This window comes from Pogonomyrmex barbatus, unplaced genomic scaffold (genome assembly GCF_055798465.1).
Source record: "Pogonomyrmex barbatus isolate J1 unplaced genomic scaffold, ASM5579846v1 scaffold10, whole genome shotgun sequence".
NCBI lineage: Eukaryota > Metazoa > Arthropoda > Insecta > Hymenoptera > Formicidae > Pogonomyrmex > Pogonomyrmex barbatus.
This window is the reverse complement of record NW_028297099.1, coordinates 4232469-4252318: the sequence shown is the minus strand read 5'-3', so window position 1 is coordinate 4252318 and position 19850 is coordinate 4232469. Positions and strand designations below refer to the sequence as shown.

Below are 19850 nucleotides of genomic sequence, written 5' to 3'. Positions count from 1 at the left end.
GATTTGTTCGCTTTCATTAGAACCTGACAGGTGCGTTCGCGCGCCACTGTTACGCGGAACGCGGTAAATTGGGCGTTGAAGTATGATACCATTAAGCGAATTTAATGGCAGATACAGAATGTTTCTTCGAAACGAAGCTCTCTTCAGTAAAAATGTTAAGATATCAATTCCTAAGTCGCGAACATGAGAAACAGCAGTTTTAACTCAAATAGAATTAAAGTTTATTCGATATTATTTTAATTGACGAAAATATAAACTTTTGGAAAATTAAGTAATGTACATCACGTAAATCATGCATGTGTTAATATAATACATAAAATGTAATATAAAAATCGCTATTGTTTTCAAAGAAAAGTCTTTAAAAAAGATAGTTTAGTTTTTTCAATCTGAATTTTTATTCGTCAGTTAATTCTCATTTATCGTCGCGTCGCGACTAATGCAAATCCATTTCCACTCTTCGAATTTATCGTTCTTACGATTGGAGCTGACATATTCCACTGACATGGAACTAATACCGTTTTCGTCTGCGTTTAGGAAAAGCGACGGGTGAGCGTATCTCTAACGAGGACCATGAGAATGTCAGAGACGAAGTGTCTCGTTCCTGGCGAATAATCTCGTCATTTATATCGTACGTCATTCAGGTCCGGAAGTTCCGGGGTGTGCGAAATTATAACGTATCGAACGCAGCTGCGTGCCGTGCGCGCCCGTGTATTATTCAAATTCCCGCGAAACAATATGAAACTAATTGTCGCGCCGAATTGGCATGGCTTGACCCATATGTAAATTTAGAGAACTTTGCGTGCATTAATTATAGGTTGTACACAGGCTGGCTATGTTCTCCACCGACGGGGGACTCTGCATTACTAATATCTTGAATCTCCCCGGATAGAGGGCCAGGACGTACGCTTGAATTATGGGAAAATTAATGGTGCCGTGATAAACATGAAGAAATAACGATCCGGGCAGAAATAGATGTTCGAGGTAAACGTTCCCCGTCACCCATGACTTCCGCTAAGCCGTTTTTAAAGCTGAAATATGTGCCGTAATGTCAAACGCGTTTGCAAGCGTCATCGCTCGCGCAAATCGCATTCAAATATTTTCAAATCGATTTCCTGTTATTCCCTTTAATCTTTTTTTCTTTCTCGACCGTATGAGAAAATATAAATTTAATATAGTAGCAAATAATTCGATTCTAAATGTTTCGATAAAAATGGAATATGCGTCTCGTATCTTTTTCTAGATGCATTTCATTAAATTGTTTCCCTTTGTCACGAATGTCGCTAACTTACGTTCGTCACAGAAGGCGCCCTTCCACCCTGGAATACAGACGCAGGATCCTCTAACGCACTGACCATGTTGATTGCAATCAGGAACTTGGCAGTCGCCTAATGGTATGTCGCACTCTGCGCCTTTCCAGCCCTCCTCGCAGTGACACATACCGCCGCCGTATTGCCCATGAGAAGAACACAAAACCGGACATACGCTTTTGCTGCAATCAGCACCCTGAAACAATTCCAAAGTTTCGTCTCCTTAGAACTTTAATTTTTTTCAAGTGGTACGTGATCAGACAATAAAATGATAATTCATCAAAACGCACCTGATATCCATCTATACAGTCGCACTTGCCAAGATAGCACGATCCACGTCCCGAGCAATCATTGGGACACGTGGTCGAAACACCTTCGGCTTCCGTCACGACCAAGGTAACTTTGTAAGGTTGCAACTCGTCGTTGTATACGGACAGGAACCAATCGCCGGTGTCGAAGTATTGCAGTAGACTAACGTTGACCATCAGCGGTTCCACAATGGTCCTCTTGATGAGTACGTGTTGATAGGATGTGGCTGGTGGTGCCGCACGTTCCACGCGAACGTCCTGCGGGCCGCTAGCCTGCATAAAGCTGACAGCCTCTGCGGTGATGTCCCTCTTCAGCCTGTGAACCACCCTGCCACCCTTCACGAACTCGACGAAATCATACTGCGTGACGCTAGGCGCGACGTTCCGCCTGCCGTACACGGCGAAATTTGCGCCCCACGGCAGGGTCAAGTTCAGCCTGATGAATGCCGGCTGTTTGTTGCGGAACTCGGTGTTCCAGAAGTGATACGGCTGAATAACGGCGGAGTGCGCAACATTGTAGGCCTGCAATTCGAGCACGGCCGGCCATTGCTGCGCAGATTGCTGGATCTGCGGATCGCTTTGCTGATCACCGGCGCTGTCCGCGGCGCTCGAATGCTCCGCCGTACTCGTCGGCAGGGATTCTGCAGGCAAAGACGTAAGAATATTAATGGTTAATATATGAGCATAAATTACCAGGAAAATTTCGAGACAAATTTATAAAATTATTAAATCTAAATAGCAATAATCTTTACGCAAAGAGAAAATGGTTTTTATCTATTTTTTTTAAATTGGCGATCGATATATCGTACATTTATAGAGTTTAAAACCATAGCACATTAAACGATACAATGCAAATTAAATGATGAATAAACAATTAAAAATAAGAAATAAAAATAAAAAATAATACATTATAAAATAATATATTAAGAAATAAAAACAACATTTTTTATTTTCATTTCTTAGTATATTATTTTTAGAAAAAGCAAGATAAGAAAGATAAGATACAGTGAATACAGTTTTTATGAGAAGAATGTCGTCAAACATTTATGCTAAGACTAGCAGATCATATACTTTATATGGCGTTACTGAGTCAATTTATTCTCGTATAAAGCGGGTCACATGTACCATAATTATCTTTCGGAATTAATATAATTCATAATGTGAAATCTTTACAGCGGATGACATTTAGATGCAGGGCGATATAGTCCTTGCTAAAGATATTATGTCGATGAAACGTTCATCCACTCGCGCTTCCCAAAAGCAATTAGCGTATGACGCTATACGCGAGAGTATTTACATCATGCAGAGTAGATGCAAATTAATACCGCTCGATATTTACCTTCTGTAGGTATCTGCGTGGATATCGAATCGTGGATGTGTGCATTTTCGTGAGTGACAGCCTTGATATCTTGAACCAGAATGCAGTTAGTGCTGTCTATCGGGCGCATAGAGCTCACTGCTGGAAAGTAAACAGAGGATGTCCGTTTTAGAATAAGACAAAGACAGGAATCCATGCGGATGTCTCACGTGCAATTGCTCGTAGACAAATGTTATATTTGCAACATACGACCAATGGTATTCCGAGCGAAATAGCATTGCCGTGCGACGCTTTTATAGCGTCAGGAATCAGGAACGGCTTTAGTCGAACGTCTGGCAGCTGCCTAATGGGTTCATAAATTCGGACAATCGCTATCGAATTACGATGGCCCACTAGATTTCCCATGACAATTCGAACTTTTTGCTCAAGTAACTTTTAGAGCATCTGGCATAATAAAGTTCAAGATGTCACGGTTTGAATCACGGCTATATTGTATACTGCTTCATTATATAAAAAATTTTAGTCCACTTGCTACAATATCCTTATACCGTTCAGATGGTATTTTTTAAAATAAATTTTTGCAAAATAATATGAATGATCAATGATCAACGCAATAGTTTTTAGTTTTATGTTCAGTGACGAATGATTATGACATCTAACATTTCAATGAAGACTAAAAAGCATTTAATATCAGCCGATATAATCCGAGATCCAATTATGTTGATGCTATATCGGTAGTTATCTGAAGTTTCAGGTCATTTATATTATTGTTTTCTGAGCGATAAGTGCAAGTTCGTTGAATTTAAACGCCATGATAAATTCGGCAATAAAACCCTTATCCGTGGCGGGATATTGCGGTTTAATTAATTATCTGTCTCGTGCGCCGCGAGCGCCACGAATTAATTACGCGGTTTAACGAGAGTTTTTAAAAAGGGGCTGGACCAGGGCCCCGCCTAACGACCTCTTGGCTTATCAACGCAACAAAACACCGATAACGCATAATTGAATTCGCGTGTTATTGCCGCGTGGGTGATTTGACAAATCGCGATTCGCCGATACTCGGCGCCGACATTTAATGGACGCGTTTTCGCGCCTCGCGATTTATCGCATCGCGAATTGTATAAGCTTTCTGTCGTGATAATAGCACTCATTATTGCGTGTGCCTGTGCACCGTTTCTAGCGGAATTGCCATTGCACAATGTTATTTATTTAGCGTTGAATAAAATTGCGAGCATAATTGAAATGCTAGCAATATTTACCTCTGATACGAAAGAGATTGCTTGTAAATACATTACAATTTGAAACGGGTAATTTGATAAGTGTAAATTGATATCTAATTCTCCTAATACTTTTCGCAATAACTTGTCTTTGGTCATAGAAAAGTCTTGTGCGCAGACAATAGTATTTGACAAGTTTCTTCGACGTAAGGAAGCTGTGCGATACGTGCAAGACGAGAGGTTGCTCACATATAAAAATTTTACGTGTACGCACGCGTTTTTACGGATACGAAGTGGGCGTGTACGTGTACACATGTACGCATGTCAGCCCGGAGATAGGCGAAATGACCGGAAAAAAGCGACTATTCCTTCGGGATCGACGTTGCCTGCCTGGCCGCCATGTAACTATCGCTGAAATTGAGTTGCAGTGAACTGTGAATGACCTTATTTCGCGTATATGCCAGTCAGCGTGGCATCGTTTTCGTTCCCGCTTCACGTCGCTGCAGTTCAGCAATCCAACTTTCCACATATTGCATCAAATGTCTAAAGAGTCACGTAACTTCGAGACTACTAATACCGAATATTAAATTAAGAGGAAAAAAGGTGATTATATTTTATACACTGGAAATAAAATATTTTTAATGTGCCAAAAATAAACTTGATATATTAAAAATATTCATCATTTTCAGACTTGATAGTGCAGCTATGCGTTTTCAATTAATTTTATGTAGACTTATTTTAACAACGCTTTAATATCGTTGGTTCCTAAAATATTTGATGTTGAAAATTAGGAATCTCAGATAGCGAATGCAAAATGAGCTTGCACTTGGGTCTCTAAGTAATTTAATCTACCAGCAGCTGCGACCTCTAAGACATCCTGTATGCTTAAAGCTATAAGGACAATAGTGCAAAACGAAGTCATCGCAAAATCCAATATATATGACTCGAGAGACTACCACGTTGTAGCGATGAACCACCGGAAATTTAAAATGACCACAATGCGAGCTGCGGAAGGGGTTGTTACACTGACGCCCACCCTCTTGCCTTTGTGAGGATGAAAAAGGCGAGCGCGACTGTGAAGGACAGCGGGCACGTTCATGAAAGAGGAAGGAAGGGGTTAGGGGGCGCAAAGGAACAACTTTTTCAATTATATACCCTCGGATCGATAGAGCGATTCATTCCCGAGAATGATTCCCGGATTATCGTAGGATTATCCCGCCGCCACCCCGGCCGGTCCGTTCTACTGCCCACTTCCGCTCGTACGTTATAATGAAATGTTTACAATCGATCCGTCTACCCTTTCGTTCCGATCCGCCGAAGCGTGAGTCCAGACACGACAACGTTATCGAGCTGCCTACAATGTCGCTATTATTGACGAGTTAACTATTAATGACATAGTAATAATGTTTCATCGTGACAGAAAACACAAGCGGATGGATCATATTATAATTTTTTAACGACAAACATGCTATAAAAGTCAGAATAATTGTTTCGAAGTTGTATCAACAGTTTATGATTACAATTAAAGGAATTTTTTTGCGAAAAATCTGTATGACGAACAAGTTTTGCGAGCGTATTAGATTTTGTCATCTAAAATCGTATGGATTAAGGGGATTTGACGGAAGAAGAAAGAAATATGAGTAAATGAGCCGTATCATGTTTCCACAAATCTACACACTACATCACCGATTCTCTTGCAGAGGTATTTGTAATTGCGTTCTAAAATGTATAAAAATAAGTGCGAGTGCTACTCACGCTTTACATTTTACAAATGTTTACGTTGAAAAGAACGACAAATGACAAACAAAATTTTCTAGTTGTGCTCTCTGTTTTAGGGGAGCTTGTCAGGAACAATTACCCTGGTAACGGTTTTGTTAGTCACTTGTAAATGAAACCGTGGAAAGGATCCACGTCGGAAGTGGCTTGTCGCGAAACGATTTTGGCCCTGTGAGGGCCACAAGTGAGCAAGCAAGCAAGCAGACATACGTCAAATTACCGAAAAGCAAGGCAACTCACGTGCATGCAAAATTCGTGCGTTCCAGAGCGAGGTAGAGGGATGAAACGAAGAGGGAGCGTGTTCGCGCAGGGCGTGCGTGTACGTAGCCGTGTGTGTACGTGTTCGCAACGAGAGAGAGAGAGAGAGAGAGAGAGAGAGAGAGAGAGAGAGAGAGAGAGAGAGAGAGAGAGAGAGAGAGAGAGAGAGAGAGAGAGAGAGAGAGAGAGAGAGAGAGAGAGAGAGAGAGAGAGAGAGAGAGAGAGAGAGAGAGAGAGAGAGAGAGAGAGAGAGAGAGAGAGAGAGAGAGAGAGAGAGAGTAGACGGACCTGCAGCGACCGTAAAAGAGGCGCGGGCGCGGTGGAGGATAGAGAGGGATAACGCTAGAGGTTGGCTGCGGGGTAGTTTGGATGCAGCAGCAAACAGGCAGATTGGATTCTAGACTCGATTTACTGGAATGTAGAAATAACAGCTGGCGAGCAGTCTCCTCGAGGCCGCGAACCGACTTTGCAGTTTCTCTACCTTCTCCCACGCCCTATGACACGCGGAACGAAAGGAGAAAGAAAAATATGAACGCCGAAGTTGAGAGGACAGTGTCGCAAAGGAATCGGAGGGATGTCATATAGATTCGCGGAACACAATACGGTCCAGCTACCCGTATCTTATCCTTCCCCGGTCAAGTCCCCTTAGTCCCTGCGACTTTGGCTGATAAAGTCTAATAGCTTCGCAAGACGAACCTTGATCATGAATTTTCGGATATCTCGCGGAGTGCAGAAGCAAAATTCGCATAAAGGCAGAAAGGGACGGAAAGGAAGAAAGTAGGTTCCTTTCTGTTGCATGCTGATAACAGGCGAGCATTAATTCCTCTAATCGGACTCGGCGCCATGGAGATGCAACGATCTTTAAGCCCGTTCGCGCGTATCTTTAGCCTCGCCCCGTTGGCTTTTGCATTAGCATAACGGACCTGGCGGAGCCATTTGGCGAGTCCTTTTTGCAGTAACGATAGCCTAACGTAGTGTTCTTTCAACGTTGATCTTAACGACGCGGATCAACTAGGACGATTTGTCTCTCGTTTTCTTGCCGCGAGCTCATTAATAGAGCCGACTATCAACGGTACCAGGAATGCTGTCGCTGTGTTTCAGTCTCGGTAAGATTTCATACATCGTGGGGTTTCGCCGTTGTTATTTATGCAGCAAAGTTTACCAATGTTAGCCATAGGGTGTACCGTGGTAGTGCGCCGTTAGTTGCACGGCTATCGATTTGTACGTCGGATAGGCCATTGCCCCGCGAAATTGCCCGATTCGTTTAGCAAAGACATGGACTTTTAATTTCTGGTAATCCACTCAGCGATTACAACATAATATTCGAAAAGTTTGAAATCAACGATATTGGAGAACATTGAAGGCACGCTATTGTTACCGCTGTATCAGATAAAACCCCTTCCGTTTCCTGCAACGTGCCATTATTATACATGTTATTACCGGATAGAAAGGCATGATATCGATTCACATACGAATGCATTCACCTTCCTCTCCGCCCTTGCGATGCGCTACGACGCTGTACTACTTCCTCAGCACGAGTTTTATGGGTAAAACGAACCCCATGGAAACGATTCCTCGCTATCGACGGGTAATATTTTCGCTTCTCCCTAACCGGATGGAGCCAACCACTCTGCGTTAAATGAACCATTACGCCGGCAGTGTTACGCCGTAGCTACGTTTCCTACAGAAGATCCGGACTTCCTCCGTTAAACAGTATTTAATTTTCCAGAATACGTTGATATATACATCATCCACGTTATTTCGCACATTATTTATGTTCTGCAGATGTGATAATAATATTCTTATAATGAAAGAGAAGTTAAATTAAAGAATAATAATAAAACAATATTATATATGTATAATATATGTATAATATACATTTTTTTATGCCTCTATAAAAACTGTTTAACATATAGTTATAAATGAAACATTGTGAAAATAATTCTTTCGGTGCAGTATTTCGAGAGTCCATAACGGCAACATCCCTTCGGCAATATCTCTTTGCAGCAAACGTTTCAATGTGGTGCAAAATAAAACGGACTCACGTGTTTTATAACCCAAAACTACTTCTATTGCAAAGAAACGTTGTATTTAAATGTCAACTGTAAAATAATGCTGTTGTGGAAATGTTACATGCTATCTATATTGTAAGAAAAATACCGATGTATCATGAACATATAGCGTTTTACAAATAAATATAATGCAGCTGCATTGCATAATATTTTGACTACTTTACTTATTTCTTTTTCTCTTAAATTTAATTGATTCTTTTAAATGACACTTTCCTTTTATTACTTTTGTGCTTCGTTCGTAAGATTCTATTTGATTAAATTTTCAATACGTTATCTAAATCGCGTGGCTGCGTGACAAATTTTTATCACGAGTACATCGAGAAAGCTGCTTTTATAAATAAATTCGTTTACCTCGCTCTTAGCATTTTTTTTAACTGAAGCGGAAACGTGAATTTTACGTTTGCAAATATTTGTGAATCTCATTTAGTTATGATTTGCATGATTACGCGAAATTCGTCATGCCTTCACGCGGAATGTTATGGTGTCAGTCATATGTATAATCCCCCTCTGTGCGTACAAGGATTAGCATGGTGCAGTAATGCCGACGTTCCGATGGATTTTAGCATTAGGTGGGTTGGGTTAGTCGTAACCAGATTTGCAAGTTAATAATGAATTATTGTACCGTGAATTTCGGGTCAGCCAGCAATAGAATTGCGCGGACTATCCGCCGCCGGCTATGTTACTACTCGGACGTGCGCTCTGGGACTAATAAAAACAGCTCATTCAAATTTACACCGACGCAAATATTATTTATGAAATGATTGCATTAAATAGCCCCCTGCTCCCTTTGTATGTTACAAATACAGATTCAGTTAGATCTGCAGTCAACTTAACGTCATCCCGCTTTAATCAAAAGTTTATTTTTAATTTAAAAAAAATCAGCTTCCGTTATATATTCAAAGTATACTAAGGATCACACGATTGTTCATTTTCTATCTCATTTGAGATAGAAAATCTGTTTTAACAGAATTTTAACGCAACGATCACTTACCAGCAAAGTACGCCAGCATCGCCGTCAACGCTACGGCCAGGAGAATTAGAGCGATCGAGAAGCATTTCCAGGAGCATCTGTGCTGACAACGCTTGTCGATGTGAAAACGCGACGGCGAATACGGAGAGTAGTGCGGCACCGCTGCTGCACGAAGCGGGAAACCCGGCATCACCATGGCTTGGCCTTGCGCGCCTACCGTGGCGGTACCGCCATTTCCGGCACCACCTAAACCGCCGCCCAGAGAACCCACCGTCACCTGCTGTTGCGGTGGTGGAAGCCTGAAACAACAAGAAGTAACCGATGTTAGAAGGAACCGCCTGAGATGCGTAGCATGGTGAAAGTTACGTCATTGGAGTGCACAATTACAACCACGCTCGGTATACGTGTGTGTTAAATACTCAAGAGATACGTCTAAATCAGGTTGCTAAGGTCAGATTCGATGATTCGACCGTCGCGATTAATAACCGCGAGTCGAAATGATCGGCCACGATGACAAATTGTCCGCGCGATTGCGAATCGGAAACGGAGTCGACGTCGATCAGTATCTACTATGTGTCTCGCTTACTGCTGATTATTAGTTAAATTCATGCCGATGCTCATCGGCGTATCGGTGTGTCCTGGTAATAAATGGGAGAGTTGACTGCGCGTACTCCAAGCGGGTTGCTTGATCCGACGTCGCTCCGAGGGCGATACGCACCGGCGATAAATCGACGACCGGGGTATCTGTTTGGCGCACGTGTGCCAGCGGAGGCGGCGATTGCCGTGGTACATAGACCGGAGCATCGGCGATGCTCGTCTAGGGATGCAGATAACGCCAAGCTTATAAAAGATGCAGATGCCGCCATTAAGCTCGATATGGCAGGCCACGCGCGCGCGCGCGTGTGTGTGTGTGTGTGTGTGTGTGTGTGTGTCGCCGCACGAGATGCACGAGAGACCCGCGGGCTTTCGGAAAATGACGTTTCGCGGGGGTGACAAGGTTCAGGCCCTACCCGTCGGACCCGTGTCAAGGATTTTATTTTCATCATCGACGATATTTATCTTCGTCCTCCCCATCGAAAGGCCGGGGATAAGCGCGACCGTAGCCGGCCGGATGAAAGGCCAACATCGAAACAGGGATTTAATATGGTGCCCAGGATAAATATAGTTTTCCGATAATCATGCGGACTCATGAATAGCATTATGCGCGCGCCGCGGCTGAAATCCCGTAAGAATAACTCGATTGACAGTACGTCTCTGGTAGGGACGAGAGATAGAGGGAAGGGCAAAAGGGGAGGACTGAAGCGACCAGAAAAAGGAAACAAGTAGGAACTTAACAATGCACCGCGGCGCCAATATTGGATTTTCCGCTTAAAAATTCACGTAGTATAAAGCCCGAACGCGAGGCGCGCCTGCTTGAATCGAATACTTACGAAAAATCTCTTTCGAGTCGGTTTTACTCGAGTTCGATGGAAAAGCAGTCAGAGCGTTGGATTTAATCCCGAACTTATCGCTTTAAGGTAACGTTTCACTTTCACGGGATGTAAGCGAAGTGATTTAAAGAGGTTTAAAAAAAGATATTTTTCACAGAGGTAATACTTGCGATATATCAATCGCAGAACATTTTTACTTTTTCTAATAACGTTTAAACAGTCGAATGAATTCTTTCTTCATTTATTCAGTAGAGTAAATTCGGTCAAATTATCATGAATCACTTTTCTCTTTCCTCATAATCGCAAAACATAGATATAGTTAAAAACAGTTTTTCATTTGCACAGAATAAATTTTTCCTTCAAGCTCTAATTCAAATATTATTTTAGTTTGGAATTTTTCATCAAACCCAGGAAGAATTATCAAAAAAATGATAGATGTCGTGAAAGAAAATTCTAAAGATAAGTTGAGACAGATATCTTGCAGAGTTCAAAGATGAGTGTTCTATCCCCTTTGAAGGAATCGTTGAGACGCGTCGTGTACCGCATGTAATTTATAAGTTGCTTAACAAATCCAGTCCGACAAATACCATAAATAATCGCGCTTAGATCTCGACGCTTCGCGATATCCTATAAATGTCCGCTCATATTTTCTAGAGCAGGAAGCAATCAGACACGACGTGAAAAAATATCACTGGCAAAAGTCCCGGACGTTCTTACGCGGCGGATTCAGAAAAAAAAGAAGATACGCGAGAGAAGGAATCCTGCGTAATAAATATTACTTTTTTCTCGGTATCATTAACTTAGAAACAGCAGAGCGGCGGCGTAAAATTAATTTACTAAAAGTATCGGCGTGCTCGGCGTCCGACAAAAATCGGAAAGGAAAAAACTTAATGGTGAAATAATGGGAATTTTTTTCTAAGCTGGAAGATAGCCAAAGATAATCTTACTTGATCTCTGAATCATTTGGTAGTGAGTATTATATTTCAAAAATAATTCAATTGCAGAAAAGTATGATTTAACAAAAATTTTGCATTATTTGCATATGTAGAGTATTTCAAGTTGTGTACAACTTTCTTTTACATTGTCATTTTAAAAATAAATTTTCCGCGAACATCGGTAATATCGGTAATATCGATACTTTCAAAATGGCTTTACCTAATATAATATACGTTTCTCTGTATTTATGTTTATTAATATTAATAATATCAATAATATTTGCCCTAAAGCTTTAATTTATACCATTATTATTGATTAGTATATCAAATTAGTTTGCTGGTATTATTTTTTCTCTCGTATACATTAATTAACTCTCATGATTAATTTATAACGTTTCGCGATTACTTTCGTATTCCGCTAGATTTTCCGAATTGAAGCTCTAGAAGTTTTTCCTCGGAAATAAATAAATCTAACTCCGTGGCCCGGCTAAGAGCCTTCGGACAGATGTACGGCGCTCCGGTCGGGACAACCGGATTCTTGATTGCACGTAACAGACAAATGAAGCGAGGGGAGTGGCTGAAAACAAGATAAACGACGAAAAAGGAGAGATAGTAAAGCCGGGGGATGCACTGCGGAAGAATGGAGTAAGCAGCAATTCGGCGTGTTCACGCCGTGGCCCCCCTCCAAGCCGGGTTAATCCATTTGTGCGAGTAAATCGGTTAGCTCTGAAATTGGGTTATATTTCCTAATCGATACGATGGATTAAGTTACCGGTTGGTCCGTCCTCTGGCTCGTCGGTCACGATGCATGGCTCTTTCTTCGCTAATTATCGTTAGAAGCAGCAGAGGGAACGTGAGAGAAATATAAGTTCCTGCCGAAGCTTCGATTTTGGAAGATAAATTGAAAGATTACAGTGTTATTATACCTATGTACACACCTAAGTATAAATGGCATTTCCAATTGTAACAAAGTATCGCGATATATTGACGAAACTGACATGTTTTTCAATCCAATAGTCTATCGTGTAAATTTACAAAATTCCATTGAGATTGCCGGATTGCTCGGGAACGAGGAATTGCAGATCTCAGACGTTCCCGTTGAATCGAAGGGCTTGCGATTTTTCTTGTGACAGTTTAATCTAACTCAGGGACTTAAGCGTAAAGCTAAAGCGAGAAGTTGTACCACGGCACGACTTTCGGGAAGGAAGTTCGAAAACGTGCGGATGCTCCTTTAACCAATGTAAAAGTGGGTCGAGGAACGCCGAGTTTGATCGTCAGCAACCTGGGCGGATTACGCAGTCCTGCTGCAAAGTTAGGATGTTCCTGATCTAAGTTAAGTCGTAATCCGGTCACGAAAGGACCCACCGTCACTTTAAGCAGGTAGCTTCACCGACCGGGTGACGACGATGGTGGTGGACGTATGGATTGTATGAACGTGTACAAAACACCTCCACCGATTAAACCAATTGGACGGCTGTCTGATATATTGGAAGTTAAAGAGGTAATTGCGAGCGGCGTTGCTGCCACATATTGAGTTGAGTGTCGTCTGAGTGGAAGATTGGACTGTTTCAGCTGCGCGGGCAGAGGATAGAATCGAGCGTGTGATCCAATTATGATATAACGCATGTTTCATCGCAGGAACGATTGGCAGCGACGAGTGCCGTGTAGTTCGTACGCCATTTGAAATTTTGAAAGCTTCCCTACGCTTCCGTGAATCTTTTATTGTGGTTTAACTAGATGATCTTCGGAAAAAATGAAAGAAAATATGTTAAAATCGATGATGTTAAATATTGAATAAGTATTCAAATAAAGTCGTCCTACTTTTTTTTTCTTCTTATTCATTCAATAGAATGAAATATCATTTACAATTATTTATCTTTAATCTCATTCCAATTACTTCATCTTGTGAATTATTTGATTTTTAATCCCTTTCGGATTAAAGATGAAACAATACTCTATACATAAAAGTTTTATGCCTTTTTACCATTTCTTTTATAGATTTATTTTTTAATAATGAATACATTTGCCATAAATTTTTTATCGTCGTTTGAATTTATCCTTTTGTAAAGGTTCTCTTGTTCAAACTAATTTATCTATCATCTCAAGTGATATCTGTACCCGTAGTAACATCACGTCGGATAGTCCGTAGCCACTAGAAAACATAATGGATTCTTTTAAGAAGAAGGGGGGCGTGAAAAATTTCGGAGGCCGTTGATACTCGATCGTTTGTCACGGGCGCCGCTTATCTACGATCTCCCTCGAGATCGCGTAGCGCAGACGAAGCGCGCTCTAAGATACGACGATTGTCGACGTCGAGGAACGTTACCGTGGCCCTGTAGGAGGTACACGTAGGAAGAATCCTAATAAAAATCTGATACCCCGGTCCGCGCGCGGGTCCAGCCAAACGCGTTTCAAAGGGAAGATAAGGTGACAGAGAGACACAGGTAACACGACGCGCCACAGTTGAAATTGAATCTCACTCTCAGGTGAAAAATTACGATCGTTGCTAACACGCCCGGGGGATAATGAAGTCTGCTCTCGCAGCCATTGTTCCGCGAAGGGCACGACGGCGCGGAGCTGCGCGTCAAGCCGCGCCTTCCGACAACCTCCGTCTGCTTTCTCGCCGTTAGCGCGACGCCTCTAATTATTAATTTCGGCCTTTTAATATTAATTAGACTCGCGCGCGCGCACGCTGTGCGCCGTAATGGAACGGCGTGATTACGCCGAGATTATAATTTTAATCGCTCGATTACCATTTCGAGATAAAGAGAGAGAGAGAGAGAGAGAGAGAGAGAGAGAGAGAGAGAGAGAGAGAGAAAGAGAGAGAGAAAGGGTATGCCTCTTGTGACGCAGCTCTTGTACGCGTTTCTCGACATACAGTAATAATAAGTGCGATACTACTGAATATTCAGAGAGACTGTGCCGCGAAGATTCTGCGTTACGATTTTAAGACTGCGAGGCACCTCGTAAACTAACCGCGCTTTCGACGCGGAGCTTTATGCCTATTATCTTCAGCTAAACTTCGCGTTTGCGTACGTACGTCTGGATATTAATTTTACGCCATCGTAGAGAATAGAATGTTTGCGCGAGTGGCACACGAGATATTCCTCGATAAAAGATAGATGGGGACGCTATAAATCGCGACGGTTGATGAGTATTTCTTGTCAATCATTCCTGACAATTCCGTCCAACTTCGCGCGCATGAAGAAAAATCGATAAATGAGATAAAGGGAAGATTCTGGACTTAAGTATAAGTTGCTTCATAAGTTTGCATTCACAAAATCTTCCAACAAAGTAGATCCCCGCATATTTTTATACATCATGTACAAACTAGCTGCAAGCCCAAGTAATACCTCCGCAAGAAGTTATCAGATTGCTCCGAGCGAAATTTATGTCGCAATATCATTTTTGAGGATTTTCTCATATTTCGCATAAAGCTACCGTAAGCCTGAGTAATATCGTGAAATGAAATCTCCGTGAATGTTTCTCGCGCGGTGAAACTGATATGGTTATACGTCTATCCGTGCGTACACGGCACGCGTATGTGTATGCGTACTTTATATCATTATATTAAACTTAATTATAGTCAAAAGTAACAAATGCTCTCTCTCGCTCGAGATGAAACAATGATAATGCGATGTTCGAGGCTAAAAGCATTTTTCCGTAAATCTCGTAGCTCGCAAAGGAATTACGATCTACCTGTGTACGAACTGCCGTACGAACTGTCGCCAGTATCAAGACGATGGCACTCGTCGGTCTCGCAAGCCACCGCAGGCCGTCGTGCCGCGCGAACGATCGGTAAAAATGGCGGAGTTGATGGTCGACCGCGGGTTCTAAACGAGTGCGAGCCTCGCGCTCATCGCGGCCGCATACGAGCGGGTAACACGAGGAACACGTCGGAGAGAGCTAATGTCAGTCGTAACGTTATAAAACGCGACACCGGGCAGCTGGCTACACCCCGCCCGGTAATACAATCCCGCGTAAATCCCATGCCTCCTCTTCTTCGCCGGCCGTACGCCAACTAGTTCCCGTGGTTTATTGCCATCCGGCGTCGTGTTAAAAGGACACCAGCTGCGCGCGCGAAGGGAGAACGAGGGCACCCATCTGTGTTGCACCACGCGGAAATCGGAATCCGCGACGATAAGAGAAGACCCCGAGCGAGTGTTTCCACCGGTGAAGCTTCGCCTCTGATCGTTTTATCGCTTGTAAAAAGTTTCGCGGTTGCAGAAATTACGTGCACTCGTATGAAGTTTTACAAAGAAGAGACGGATCTTTAAAATCTTTTTTGAAGCTTTATCTATAATCAGAAATATGTTTTTGTATAATTTATCTCGATATTTTAATTTGCCAACACATGCTACACAGAGAATCACTTTTAATGAAAATAATTCCGCGTATTGTGCTTTGAACAATTAATGTACAGCAGAAACAAATACAAAATACATTGCATTGATTAAGCGATTGTGATTTTATATTATATTGTTAATGCGAATAAATAAGAGCAATAATAATAAAATATTGCTTATACATTTGCATTACAATAAATAAATATGAATCTAAACATATGTGCATTCGAAATGATTTCCTCCATTTATTTGATCTGCTATGTCATAATTCTTCTCTAGACTTTTATTTCGAGATCGTGTAGACAAATACGTCCTTCCGAAATTTTCCTCGGACGTTCCGTTTTATCATAGACGAAATCTGAGGTCGACGACTCGTCGCGCTGCATAATTTCGCGATAAAGATTCCCCCGCTGCGAGTCATCGATCGCGCACCGCCGATTTGTGCGAGGACAAGCGTGTTTTCCTCGGGTTATATTTTTACTGCGACGCATCGTTCTCTCTCGCGATCATTTCCAGGGAGAAATACGAATATACATAAAAGAAAAGATTAGACATGATTTTCACAGTGTTCTCCGATTTTCTTATTATCATTTTGCGCTACGACCCTTGTCCTCGACTTCTGGTTGGACCATTGTGCTATCGATTCCCACTTCCGCGACTTTTGGGAATTCTCCCCGGGAATTTTCCTCGAACACGACCTACTTTATCGCAGACGAGGTCCGAATTCGGCGATTCGTCCTGCCGCATAATTTCGCGATAAAGATTCTTCCCGTGCCGTCCGGCGCACGTATTGCGGATGGCACACGCGCCGGTCCGCTCGAGGGGGACGAGTCTATGTTTTCCTTACGCGTTATCCTTACGCGGGCAATGCATTAGCCTCGAAATCACTTCCCGAACGGCTTCCCGCGACTGCGATTGCGAGACTGCGAATCTCACCGGGCATCACTCCGTGCCCGAGGTTCCGCGAGATAGAATCGCGCGAGACGTGAGAGGAATCCCTCGGCCTTTCGCAGACGCGGCGCGGCGTATTCGAAGCGAAAATCCAATCTTTCTCGAGCCATTCCAGAGCCCATGCCTCGATAAGGGATGTCATCTCTGTTTCCCTCTTCCTTTTTTCCTTCCCCGTCTTCGAACGTCTCTCTTTATCTTCGAATTTCCGTGTCAATAGTTCACCGATTTCTCCGCAAACCTTTCCCGTACTGAACGTCGCTAGAGACTCCCTAATAAAAATCACGAAATACCATCAGCGCAATTTTGATTAGTTTAGTTTCGCGTTTCAAGATGACTGATAGCTTTAAACGAAATCGTGATAAGCTTCATAAGGAAACCTGCGTCGCGAAAAGTCTCTAAATATCACGTTACAATGCGTTTTCTCTTCTTCGACGCTAAATCGTATCGCACAAAGAAAACTCATGAAAACCTGTCTCGCGTGGTATAAAGGCGGGGGATGTTTTTACATTCTTTAACGAGTTCGCCGTGAAGTTTATCTCCGTCGAGCCGGCTCTTTCGAGTGAAACTTGATCGGTGCAATCTTCACCGATGCAATTACCTTGGATTGAGCATCAAAGGTATCCTGCTTTTCCGTATTTTCCTTTTTTGTATTTTTCTACATATTATTGCACGTAGACTTACGTATTTGAGACTATAAAAAATTATGATAGAAATAGAAAGAAATTAACTCAATTTTTAAGTACGCTCTTTTTCTCGTATTAAAAGAACTCGCGGCTAATATTTCAAATGCGACTTCTTATCCCGCCATCTCCCGTGTTGCAACTTTTACCAGAGACGTACGCATCATTCGAAGGAAATCGCGAACGATACTTGCGCGGGTATATCGTCGCCAATACGCATGCACGTCAATACTGCAGCCACGTACGTGGACGCATGAAAAGTTCCTGGTGAGAAAAATATCGTACGTGTCTACCGCGATCCATGTGGCGGCGTGCTAGGGCGATTGTGCGTCCCTTATTCCGCTTCTTTATTGCGAACGATCAGAATTGAATAATGCAGTGGACGCGAGCCGGCGGAAGCGGTTCTGCATCGAGGAGCAAAAGCTCTGAACACCATCTTTCCGTACATACGGAGGAGAGATATACGCATATATGTATACATATATAGACGCCAGACACGTATATATAAAGTGCCTAGGAATTCAGGTATATACCAGAGAGGCAGAGATTTGTTCCCCGGACGTATATGTGAAAGATACGATGCATATTCTTCTCGCACAATGCAAAGGTTGTTTGATGCGTTGAAAATATCGACTTCCGCGCGAGGTACGCAAATTAGCCTTTAACAGCTCGCGCGAGACGAGCTGACGAAATTGCTCACGTGGCGCATCCAAGGCAGATTGCACGTCAATATCAATTAATTGTAATCTCTTAATTGATTCTTGGCTCTCGTTTTAATTCCAATGACAGAGAGAAAGAGAGAGAGAAAGAGAGAGAGGTGGGGGGGGGGAGAGAGAGAGAGAAAGCGCAACAGATAATCGAATTTACTATATATCACATAATTGACTGCTTCTACACTGCGAAACGAAACGTCTAATTTTAAATGGAAATAATCGGTAATTATTGCTGATATATCTTTCTTTCAACTTTGTATCAACAGGGATCGATATCTACTATCAACATTTCATTTCCCCATACGAACTGCATCAGTGAAATATATTCGATACAATCCAGAATCCATCCCTCAAATATCATCGATTCGGTCGAACTCGTCGTGCAACTACCAAGCGTGCAATTTACAGACATTAATGAAATTGTTTCCCATATGTATTCGAAATCATTACACATGCATACACATACACAAGAGGCGAGCATATACACACACACACACACATATATTTTGAGACCGATTCGATTTCGGAAATATGGCTTAAAACTATGTACCGACAAGTCTATTACATACAATTTTAAATATAAATATAATGCATTTTAAAACGATGTATATTGCTTGATATCATGTAATAAAACGCAAACGAGATAGAAGTACTGATACATATTTTATTAACATCAAATTTCAGAATCGTTTAATTTTAAAACGAATTCAAAGTCGATTATCATTTAGCTTAAGCTAAGGATTAATTATGTAATTATCTGACATTTATTGTCGAAAATAAAATATTACCGAAACATAAATGCATTTTAACAGTATAACTTTAAATGCAAAGATACACGATAACATTTGAATTTTGATACGAATGTTATGCAAAACGTTCACATTACAATGTTGAGATCTTTTTCTTTAGCAAGCTCTTTTCTACGAAAGTGGACTATTAAAGAAGGTCAAAAATAAACTTGTCACAAGTACTAGTTGCGAGATTAATTTGATTTAAATGCAGTGTACTGTTCCTTGCGAGGAAGCTTTCAAGTTTTCTCATTATGACAAACTCCGTTGATTTAACAGCAACGGTCCGCGTAAAACGTAACAAAGGATACCGCGCACGTTTTTATCATCCTCGGCACAGGCGTTATGCCATGTAAAAGGTAGCTAAACCATATTCAAAATCAGAGTTCATTCGTGTAACAAACGCGTCCCTACATTCAGCGTTGCATACATTCAGTAAATGAATATGATATATGAGACGATTATTTCAATCCTTTTGTATGCCATAGATGAAATCGCACCTGTGGAAAATACTATAACTGTATATTTTAGAGAATATAATAATAACATGAAAGCGGAATATAAAGTGTAATAGTAACTTTGATGCAAAAATTGGAAAATTTAATTTTACCAAATTTATTATAAACAAATATAGTTTAACAATCAAAAGAAAATAATTAATATCAGATTACTTCATAACAAATTATTGTCCCTATAGTGATACCAAATTGAAACTTTTTGAAATTGCGTCAATAAATTAAATAGACAATGTCAAGAAATTTATTAATGCATATTTATTTGT

The 19850-nt window shown here is 41.6% G+C and overlaps 1 protein-coding gene across 1 annotated transcript in view; it reads right to left on the bottom strand.

Annotated features, from left to right (window-relative positions):
- Ten-a (Teneurin-a transmembrane protein) overlaps nucleotides 1-19850 on the bottom strand; it is a 426087-nt gene that overhangs the window by 25083 nt on the left and 381154 nt on the right. Inside the window, exons 10-13 of the mRNA XM_089070549.1 lie at nucleotides 9248-9525; nucleotides 2955-3074; nucleotides 1598-2256; nucleotides 1245-1503 (exon numbers count right to left, since the gene is read on the bottom strand). Of these exons, the coding sequence (XP_088926675.1) occupies nucleotides 1245-1503; nucleotides 1598-2256; nucleotides 2955-3074; nucleotides 9248-9525 (1316 nt within the window). The remainder of the gene's footprint in view (nucleotides 1-1244; nucleotides 1504-1597; nucleotides 2257-2954; nucleotides 3075-9247; nucleotides 9526-19850) is intronic.